The sequence below is a fragment of the Piliocolobus tephrosceles genome, chromosome 21 (genome assembly GCF_002776525.5).
Source record: "Piliocolobus tephrosceles isolate RC106 chromosome 21, ASM277652v3, whole genome shotgun sequence".
Taxonomy (NCBI): domain Eukaryota; kingdom Metazoa; phylum Chordata; class Mammalia; order Primates; family Cercopithecidae; genus Piliocolobus; species Piliocolobus tephrosceles.
Genome location: NC_045454.1, coordinates 49,982,282 through 49,992,759, shown reverse-complemented (window position 1 = coordinate 49,992,759; position 10,478 = coordinate 49,982,282). Strand labels below are relative to the sequence as shown.

At 49.0% G+C, this 10,478-nt stretch overlaps 2 protein-coding genes across 4 annotated transcripts in view; both read left to right on the top strand.

Moving 5' to 3' along the window:
- ZNF554 (zinc finger protein 554) overlaps positions 1–4,143 on the top strand; it is a 22,331-nt gene extending 18,188 nt beyond the window's left edge. Inside the window, exons 4-5 of one of the 3 annotated variants that reach the window (XM_026449254.1) lie at positions 1,406–1,501; positions 2,711–4,143. In XM_026449254.1, the coding sequence (XP_026305039.1) occupies positions 1,406–1,501; positions 2,711–3,882 (1,268 nt within the window). In that variant the 3' untranslated portion in view covers positions 3,883–4,143. Of the gene's footprint in view, positions 1–1,309; positions 1,502–2,710 lie in introns of all 3 variants that reach the window. The other 2 variants (XM_026449253.1, XM_026449252.1) reach the window with 2 other exon arrangements.
- A 6,005-nt stretch (positions 4,144–10,148) lies between these two features.
- The window catches only part of ZNF555 (zinc finger protein 555), an 8,193-nt gene continuing 7,863 nt past the window's right edge, over positions 10,149–10,478 (top strand). The window contains exon 1 of the mRNA XM_031934730.1: positions 10,149–10,430. Within this exon, the coding sequence (XP_031790590.1) occupies positions 10,149–10,430 (282 nt within the window). The remainder of the gene's footprint in view (positions 10,431–10,478) is intronic.

Below are 10,478 nucleotides of genomic sequence, written 5' to 3'. Positions count from 1 at the left end.
GTACAATCTCAGCTCACCACAACCTCTGCCTCCCAGGTTCAGGCGATTCTCCTGCCTCAGCCTCCCCAGTAGCTGAGATTACAGGCATGCACCACCACACCCGGCTACTGTTTTTGTATTTTTAATAGAGATGGATTTTTGTCATATTGGCCAGGCTGGTGTTGAACTCATGACCTCAAGTGATCCGCCTACCTCCAGTTCCCAAAGTGCTGGGATTACAGATGAGCCACTGTGCCCAGCCCCATACTGGTTTTTGTATCAGCATGTACATTTTCCTTTCCTACCAGCAGTGTAAACTGTTCTAATTTCTCCACATCCTTGGCAACACTTACTTTTTTTTATTATTATGGCCTTCCTAGTATGTGTGAGGTGGTATCTCATTGCGGTTTTGGTATGCATTTCCCTAATGACCAGTGACATTGAGCATCCATTCATGTGTTTATTGACCATTTGTATATCGATTTTGGGGGGAAATGTAAGATCTTTTTTTTTTTTTTTTTTTTTTGAGACAGGGTCTCTTGTTGCCCAGCCTGAGGTGCAGTGGTATAATCATAGCTCACTACAGCCTTGACCTCCACAGGCTCAAGTGATCCTCCGACCTCAGCCTCCCAGGTAGCTGGTGCTATAGACTCAGGTCACCACACTTGGCTAGTTTTTTGGGTATTTTTTCTTTCTTTCTTTTTGGTAGGTACAGGGTCTCACCATGTTGCCGAGGCTGGTCTCAAACTCCTGAGCTCAAGTGATCCACCTGCCTCTGGGCCTCCCAGAGTGTTGGGATGACAGATGTGAGCCACCACGCCCAACCAGATCTGTCATATTATTATTTATTTATTTATTTATTTTAATTTTATTTTTTTGAGACTGAGTCTTGTTGCCCAGGCTGGAGTGCAATGCCACGATCTCAGCTCACTGCAACCTCTGCCTCCCGGGTTCGAGCAGTCGTCCCACCTCAGCCTCCTGAGTAACTGGGGTTACAGTCATGCACCACCACGCCCGCCTAATTTTTGTATTTTTAGTAGAGACGGGGTTTTGCCATGTCGACCAGGCTGGTCTCAAACTCCTGACCTCGGGTGATCCACCTGCCTTGGCCTCCCAAAGTGCTGGGATGACAGGAGTGAGCCAGCGTGCCCGGCCTAGATCTGTAATTTTTTTAATTAGAAAATAAAATCTTGCAGTGAGCTGAGATCCGGCCACTGCACTCCAGCCTGGGCCACAGAGCAAGACTCTGCCTCAAAAAAAAAAAAAAAAGAAAAAGAAAATAAAATCTTTACCTTGTGCTACCTCTCAAGTATACTCTTGTCTCTTTCAGAGGCCTTGAAGAACCGATGTACTGATGTGGGGATTAAGAAGGGTTCACTTTCCCCAGCACGAACCCCACAAGTCACAAGTCTTTCCTCATGGACAGGGTATTTACTTCTTCAACCAGCGGCTTCTTCCCACTTGGAGCAAAGAGAAGCCCTGTGGATGGAGGAGAAAGGAGCTCCTCAAGCCTCCTGTTCAGGTGAGGATCAGGGAGATGGAAACCACTGGGATGGCAGTGGCATCATGGGAAATATTGGTCGGAAGTATCTTCACAAGGCCCTGATTCTGTAAGGAGAATGCCAAGATCCCGTTCTCAGACACCTTGAGTTCACTTTCTGGCAGCTTTCTCCTCCTCTTACTACTTTATATGACCTCTCTCTGGGTACAGAGAAAAGAATATCCCATTTTCTTGTTTTATTTATTTATCTTAAGACAGGGTCTCACTCTGTGGCCCAGGTTGGAGTGCAGTGGCATGATCACATCTCACTGCATCCTCGCCTTCCTGGGCCGGAGTGATTCTCCTGCCTCAGCCTCCTGAGCAGCCGGGACTCTAGGCACCTGCCATCACTCCCAGCTATTTTGTTTTTCTCAGACATGGAGTCTCACTGTGTTTCCCAAGCTGCTCTTGAATTCTTGGCCTCAAGCGATCCTGTTTTCTCAGCCTCCCAAAGTGTTGGGAGTACAGGCATCAGCCACAACTCCTGGCCCCGTTTTCTTCTATTCCGCCCCCCCGCCCATTTTCTTCTTGAAGCCATTCTGCCTATATTTCTCTTCCCTCTTTGCTTTCTTGTTGTCTCTTCCCTCTTTGCTTTCTTGATAATTCTTTCTGTCTGCTAGATATATTCTCCCAGCTTTACAGAGTAATTTTTTTTTTTTTTGACACAGAGTCTCGCTCTTTCACTCTTGTCACCCAGGCTGGAGTGCAGTGTTGTGATCTCGGCTCACTGCAACCTCCGCCTCCCGGGTTCAAGCTATTCTTCTGCCTCAGCCTCCTGAGTACAGGCATGCGCCACCACGCCTGGCTAATTTTTGTATTTTTGGTAGAGACGGGGTTTCACCGTGTTGGTCAGGCTCGTCTCAAACTCCTGACCTCAGGTGATCCACCCACTTCGGCCTCCCAAAGTGCTGGGATTACAGGCGTGAGCCACTGCACCTCCAGAGTAATTTCTTTCTGCATTGATATTTCTCTGCCTTTTCCCGTCACTGTCAATCTTCTGCTGCTGCATCTCATCCTCAGTGGCCTTCCTTGCCACTCATCTGTCTTTTTCCCATCCTTCCCCTATGTTCAAAGCTGATATTTAAACATCAATCCACACAGGCCTTGTAGATGTTGGAAGGACTTTTGTCCCACTCGTTTTCAAGCTGTTTCTTCTTCTTAAAAAAGTGTTTCCGCCTCAATTGATTCCAGATTGCATGACTATACTAAGAAACCAAGACTCAACTTACAAGAAGGTGGCTTTGCAGGAGGAGCCAGCCAGTGGTTTAAAGATGATAAAGCTTATCACAGAAGGTGGGGGATGGAAGCAATTCGAGGAGAGCCATGAAGACTCCCAGGGACTTTTGAGCCAAAAGGCATCCCTCCACCTAGTGGCCATTCCTCGGGAGAAGGCTACTGCATGGCACGGATTTGGGGAAAATGGTCATCTGAGCCCAGCCCTTGTTTTATCACAGGGAAGCTCTAGAGGGAATCACTTGTGTGGCAGTGAGCTAGATATTACAAGCTTGGCATCCGATTCAATCTTAAACCACCATCAGATGGGATATGCCGATCGGAGACCCTGTGAAAGGAATGAATGCGGAAATGCCCTCAGCCAGAACAGTCACTTGATTCAACACGGGGGGAAAATGTTTGTGTATTTGGAAAATGGGCAGTCGTTGAACCACGGTATGGCCCTGACCGTCCACAACAAAATCAACACGGCAGAGAAACCCTTTGCGTGCCAGCAGTGCGGGAAGGTGTTCAACCGGAGGCATTCTTTGAGCGAACATCGAAGAATTCACACGGGAGAGAAACCCTACGAGTGTCAGGAGTGTGGGCGAGCCTTCACGCACAGCTCCACCCTCACGCGCCACCTGAGGACTCATACTGGAGAGAAGCCCTACGCGTGCGGCGAGTGCGGGAAAGCCTTCAACAGGATCTCATCTCTGACTCAGCATCAGAGGATTCACACCGGGGAAAAGCCCTATAAATGTGAAGACTGTGGGAAATCCTTCTGCCAGAATTCCTACCTGATCTTGCACAGGAGGACACACACCGGAGAGAAGCCCTACGAATGCAGTGAATGTGGAAAGGCCTTTAGCGACCGCTCCTCTCTCAACCAGCACGAGCGAACTCACACGGGCGAGAACCCCTATGAATGCAAGCAGTGCGGGAGAGCCTTCAGCCAGAGGTCTTCCCTTGTGAGGCACGAGAGAACTCACACTGGAGAGAAACCCTACAGGTGTCAGGAATGTGGGAAAGCCTTCAGCCAGAGCTCGTCCCTTGTCACACATCAGAAAACTCACAGCAGCCAGAAAACCTACAAAATCATTGACTGTGGGAAAGCGTTCTACCAGAACACACATCTTATTGGATGTTAGCAGTTGCATGCTGCTTTGTAAACCCCTTTTTAGTACTCTGACACATACATGTGGTTATGCTTTGCCCTGGTGGGATGGATAATTGGAAAAGAAGTGGGTTTATGTCACCTTCTCACCTTCTTGGAAGAAAGCTCTGAGAACGGGCCTTTTTGTGTTTTGTTATTATGTTTTTGAGATGGGGTCTGCCACGCAGGCTGGAGTGCAGTGGCATGATCATACCTCACTGTAGCTTCGACTTTCTGGGCTCAAGTAACCCTCCCACTCCAGCCTTCCAGGTAGATAGAACTACAGGCGTGCAGCACCATGCCCAGCACATTTTTAATTTTTTTAATTTTTTTTTTTTTTTTTTGAGACGGAGTCTTGCTCTGTTGCCCGGGCTGGAGTGCGGGTTCACGCCATTCGCCTGCCTCAGCCTCCAGAGTAGCTGGGACTACAGGCGCCCACCACATCGCCCGGCTAGTTTTTTGTATTTTTAGTAGAGACGGGGTTTCACCGAGTTAGCCAGGATGGTCTCGATCTTCTGACCTCGTGATCCGCCCGTCTCGGCCTCCCAAAGTGCTGGGATTACAGGCTTGAGCCACCGTGCCCGGCCTCATGCCCAGCAAATTTTTAAATTTATTATGGAATTGGAGTCCTGCTACATTACCAAGACTGATCTTTAATTTCCGGGGTCAAGCACTCCTCCTGTCTTGGCCTCCCAAAGTGCTGGGATTAGAAGCATGAGCCACTGTATCCAGCCTAACGGGGCCTTTTAATAGGAGGAGTTGCCATTACAATATGCCAGTGAGCTCCAGACTTTCGGAAAAGATTGGTGGATGGGAGTGCTATCATAGATGGGATCTTGCCAAGACCCATCACGTGTTTAGTTGCTTAAACAAAAGGTATTCTGTTTCTTTTTTTTTTTTGAGATGGAGTTTCGCTCTTGTTGCTCAGGCTGGAGTGCAATGGCGCAATCTCGGCTCACCACAACCTCTGCCTCCCAGGTTGAAACGATTCTCCTGCCTCAGCCTCCCAAGTAGCTGTGATTACAGGCATATGCCACCACGCCCAGCTAATTTTGTACTTTTAGTAGTGATGGGGTTTCTCCATGTTCACCAGGCTGGTCTTGAACTCCTGACCTCAGGTGATCTGCCCAGCTCGGCCTCCCAAAGTGCTGGGATTACAGGCGTGAGCCACCACGCCTGGCCAAGATAGTCTGTTTCTGAAGTGCTTCTGTGTCTTTCCTTTTTATTTCATTGTCCATTGATTTTATTTCAATATTCTTTTCTTGGTTTATTTGAGACGGGTTTTCACTCTGTTGCTGAGGCTGAAGTGCTGTGGTGTGATCATAGCTCCCTGCAGCCAGCCTTCATCTCCTGGACTCAAGCAGTCCTCCCACTTCAGCCTCTCAAGTAGCTGGGACTACAGATGCGCACCACTACCACACCCAGCTGAGTTTTTTTGTATTTTGTGTAGCAGTGGGCTTTCACCAGGTGGCCCAGGCTGATCTCGAACTCCTGAGCTCAAGAAGTGCACCCACCTTGGCCTCCCAAAGTGCTGGGATTACAAGTGTGAGCCACCACGCTGGGATTACAGGTGCGAGCCACAGTGCTTGTGTTTATTTCAGCATTCTCATTCAGTGTCTACATTGGTCACTTAGCTAGATCCATCTGTCTTGTGCACTACTGTGCCGATGCAGAGTATATGCTGACAGAAAGTGCTTTGGATGTGAAGTTTAAAAGATATAAGGGGTTCAAAATAGTACTAATAATTTGATCCATACACAATAGGACAAAGGCTGGACAGAGATGTGAAGAATCATTTACATGATTATTGGGGTGTTCTGATTGTGATTTTGCATCTTTTTTTTTTTTTTTTTTTTTTTTTTTGAGACAGAGTTTCACTCTTGTTGCCCAGGCTGGAGTACAATGGCATGATCTCAGCTCACCACAACCTCTGCCTCCCGGGTTCAAGCAATTCTCCTGCCTCAGCCTCCCAAGTAGCTGGGATTACAGGCATGCACCACCACGTCCGGCTAAATTTTTGTATTTTAGTAGAGAAGGGGTTTCTCCATGTTGGTCAGGCTGGTCTGGAACTCCCGACCTCAGGTGATCTGCCTGCCGCGGCCTCCCAAAGTGCTGGGATTACAGGCGAGAGCCACCACGCCCTTCTAGTGATTTTGTCTTTTGCCATGTCATTTTGTATTGCTATAATCATTTTGATAATGAATAAAAACCAAATAGCACCCAAAATTGTTAAGGATACGGAACCTCATTGATGAGTCAGGGTAGACTGTGGATACCTATATAGTAGGGACACAGTATAGTAGACTTTGGGACATAGAGGGCCCAATGACCTTTGGTGGCCTGGGAAAAGTCCCACCTGTGATTTATCCCTAGCAGAATCAAGACCAAGAGTGCTCATGTGCATTATCATCATGAACATGTATTGGATGCTTACTGTATACCAAGCACCAGCCAAATACTTCCATGTGGTTCTTCATTTAGCCCCCATGACCCCATGAGATAATCACTATTCACATTCCATTTTACAGAAGACAAAATTTGCTCAAGGTCACACAATTAGAAAGTAGTGGAATTGGCTGGGCAGGATGGCTCACGCCTGTAATCCCAGCACTTTGGGAGGCTGAGACGGGTGGATCACTTGAGGTCAAGAGTTGGAGACCAGCCTGGCCAACATGGTGAAACCCCATCTCTACCAAAAAATACAAAAATTAGGGAGGCCAAGATGGACGGATCACCTGAGGTCGGGAGTTTGAGACCAGCCTGACCAACATGGAGAAACCCTGTCACTACTAAAAATACAAAGTTAGCCAGGCGTGGTGGCGCATGTCTGTAATCCCAGCTACTTGGGAGGCTGAGGCAGGAGAATCGCTTGAACCCGGGAGGCGGAGGTTGCTGTGAGCCGAGATAGCACCATTGCACTGCAGCTCTGGGCAACAAGAGCAAAACTCTGTTTAAAAAAAAAAAAAAGAAATTAGCTGGGCGTGGTGGTGCATGCCTCTAGGCCCAGCTATTCAGGAGGCTGTGGCATGAGAATAGCTTGAACCCAGGAGGTGGAGGTTGAAGTGAGCCGAGATGGCACCACTGCACTCTAGCTTGGGTGACATGAGACTTTATCGCAAAGAGAAAAAAAAAAGTAGTGGCCTCTGGATTTGACCTTGAGCACCCTGTACAAAGCCAGCTCCTCATTTGCCAGGCCACCAAGGAGGGGAACTGTTTTCCACATTTTCTCTTGGAAAGCTGGGTGTAGTGGCTCACAGCTGTAATCCCAGTATTCTGGGAGCCTGAGGTGGGAGGATCACTTGAGCCCAGGTGTTCAAAACCAGGCCAGGCAACATAGACTCTGTCTCTGTAAAAAATACAAACAGCCAGGCATGGTGGCTCATGCCTGTGATCCCAGCTACTCTGGGGGCTGAGGTGGGAGGACTACTTGAGCCCAGGAGGCCGAGGCTGCAGTGAGCTGTGAGTGCACCACTGCACTGCAGCCTGATGCACAAAGCAAGACCCTGTCTCAAAACAAATGTACAAATTTCCTCTTTGGAGTCATCTAACTTTCCTGTGAATCTTCCCTTTTTCCTTGAGCTAATGAGGGAGGTTGCCCGTCAGATCTCCTTTCACCCAAATGGAACATGTTGCTTTTCCTTAGATCCTTGATCCACGGTTAGTCTAGACCCTGTTGGGTTGATGAGTAAGTTTCTTTAGGGGCTCTGAACAACTTTGAACTGGATGCAAAGCGTGTACTGGTGCACTGATGTGTATTTTGGGGAAAGCATCTGTAGCTTTCAGCATATTCTTTTTTTTTTTTTTTGAGACGGAATCTCGCTCTGTCGCCCAGGCTGGAGTGCAGTGGCGCAGTCTCGGCTCACTGCAAGCTCCGCCTCCCGGGTTCACGCCATTCTCCTGCCTCAGCCTCCTGAGTAGCTGGGACTACAGACACCTGCCACCACGCCCGGCTAATTTTTAAAATGTTTTTAGTAGAGACGGGGTTTCACCGTGTTAGCCAGGATGGTCTTGATCTCCCGACCTCATGATCCGCCCGCCTCGGCCTCCCAAAGTGCTGGGATTACAGGCGTGAGCCACCACACCTGGCTCAGCATATTCTGGAGTTGACTTAGAAGTCTCCTGACTACACTGTTTCAGTCTTGCTGTCTCCCTCCAGCATGAGATGGAGTCTCACTATGTTGCCCAGGCTGGAGTGCAATGGCGCGATCTCAGCTCACTGCAACCTCCTGGGTTCAAGCAATTCTCCTGCCTCAGCCTCTCAAGTAGCTGGGATTACAGGCATGTGCCACCATGCCCAGCTAATTTTTTTTGTATTTTTGTTAGAGACGGGGTTTCACCCTGTTGGCCAGGATGGTCTTGAAGGGTCTCGAACTCCTGACCTCAGGTGATCCACCTGCCTCGTCCTCCCAAAGTGCTGGGCTTAGAGCCACTGCGCTTGGGCACACTTTTCAACTGGAAGCTGCTTTCCTGTGTCAATCCTTTAAACATTAATTTTTATAAAAGTGTGTAAAACCTTTCTAGGAAAGATAAAAATGAATTTTAAAAATTCTGTTTCTAAATGAAATGTCAGTATCAGAGTTTGAACAACCACTTAAGCTATGGAGTTTTCTGAAATGAGCAGCCATTAACTGTGTTTGATTTTCAGCCTCCGTCTATTAAGTGTATTCAGTGTTTTCAGGTCTATCACAATTTTTTTTCTTCTTTTTTTTAAAAAAATTTAAGGTTGGGCACGGTAGCTCACATCTGTAATCCAAGCACTTTGCAAGTCAGAGGCAGGCGGATCACATGAGGTCGTTAGTTTCAGACCAGCCTGACCAACATGGAGCAACCCTGTCTCTACTAAAAATACAAAATTAGCCGGGCGTGATGGCACATGCCTGTAATCCCAGCTACTCGGGAGGCTGAGGCAGAAGAATCGCTTGAACCCGGGAGGCAGAGGTTGCGGTGAGCCAAGATTGCGCCACTGCACTCCAGCCTGGGCAACAAGAGCGAAACTGCATCTCAAATAAAAGAAAACAGAAATTAGCTGGGTGTGGCAGGGCGGGCCTGTAGTCCCACCTACTCGGGAGGCTGAGGCATAAGAATCACTTGAACCTTGGAGGTGGAGTTTGCAGTGAGCTGGGATCCTGCCATTGCACTCCAGCCTGGGTGGCAGAGCAAGACTCTGTCTCAAAAAACCAAAAATTTTAAAAAAGTCACTTCCCTCCTAAGGCTCAAATTCATTTAAACTTTTGCGTGTTTTTTAATATCAGTTAAAATAAGGATTCAATATCCTTAGAAATAGTCTTTTCTGTTTTAAATATAACATCTAAAAAATTGTAGTAAAATACAAATAACAAAAATTTACAATCTTCATTTTTAAGTCTAAAGTTCAGTGGTGTTAGATACATTCCTATTGTGCAATATCATAGCCTTTTTTTTTTTTTTTTTTTTTTTTTTTGAGATGGAGTCTTGCTCTGTCCCCCAGGCTGGAGTGCAGTGGCATGATTCGACTCACTGCAACCTCCATCTCCCCAGGTTCAAGCGACTTTCTTGCCTCAGCCTCCCTAGCTGGGATTACAGGTGCGTGCCATCACGGCCGGCTAATTTTTTTATTTTTCGGTGAGACGAGGTTTTGCCATGTTGGCCAGGCTGGTCTCGAACTCCTGACCTCAGGTGATCCGCCTGCCTCTGCCTTCCAAAGTGCTGGGATTACAGGTGTGAGCCACCGCGCCCGGCCAGCCTTTTAATCTTCCAAATTGTTTGGGGATGCACTTAAATGATCTGAAAAAATTTTCCTTACAGTTTAAAATATGAACTTGAGAATTTTTTGTTTGTTTGTTTTTAAATATAGAGTCTCACTCTGTCGCCCCGGCTAGAGTGCAGTGGGGCGATCTCGGCTCACTGCAACTTCTGCCTCTCGGGTTCAAGCAGTCCTCCTGCCCCAGCCTCCCCAGTAGCTGGGATTACAGGCGCCCGGCACCACGCCGGGCTGATTTTTGTATTTTCAGTAGAGACCGGGTTTCACCATGTTGGCCACGATGGCCTCGAACTCCTGAGTTCAGATGATCCGCCCACCTGGGTCTCCCAAACTGCTGGGATTACAGGCGTGAGCGACTGCGCCCCGCCATACTTGAGAGTTTTAATTAACATCTTCTGGTTGATTTGAGCAAAGTTCCTGCCCCCGCCAGGCTTCGGATTCGGCCTCCCCCAGGCCGGGTCTCCGGATCCCCAGCCCCCCGAGGGGCCTCCACGGCGGCCGCGCCCGCGCGGGACAGCGCGATGACGTCACGGATGCGGACCCCGCCCCCACGTAGGCCTCAGCCCTCCGGACCCCGCGTCAAGCCCCCGCTCGCCCTGCGAGGCCCAGGCCGGCCGTTCGTCTCCACATCCTGGCCGGACAAGGGGCCGCTCCGTGGGGAAACTGAGTCTGGAGTTCCCACGCCCGTCCCGGGGGAGTACGCGGGCGGGGCGTCCGAGCTGCGGGGAGAGGGCGGGTCCGCCTCGGGCTGGAACCAGTTCGCCCAGAAGCCAGTGTCCCCGCCGGGCGGGACAGCCACGCGTGTTCGCGTCGCTCCCGTCACTCAGGCGGCAGGGGAGGGTCCTAGGGAA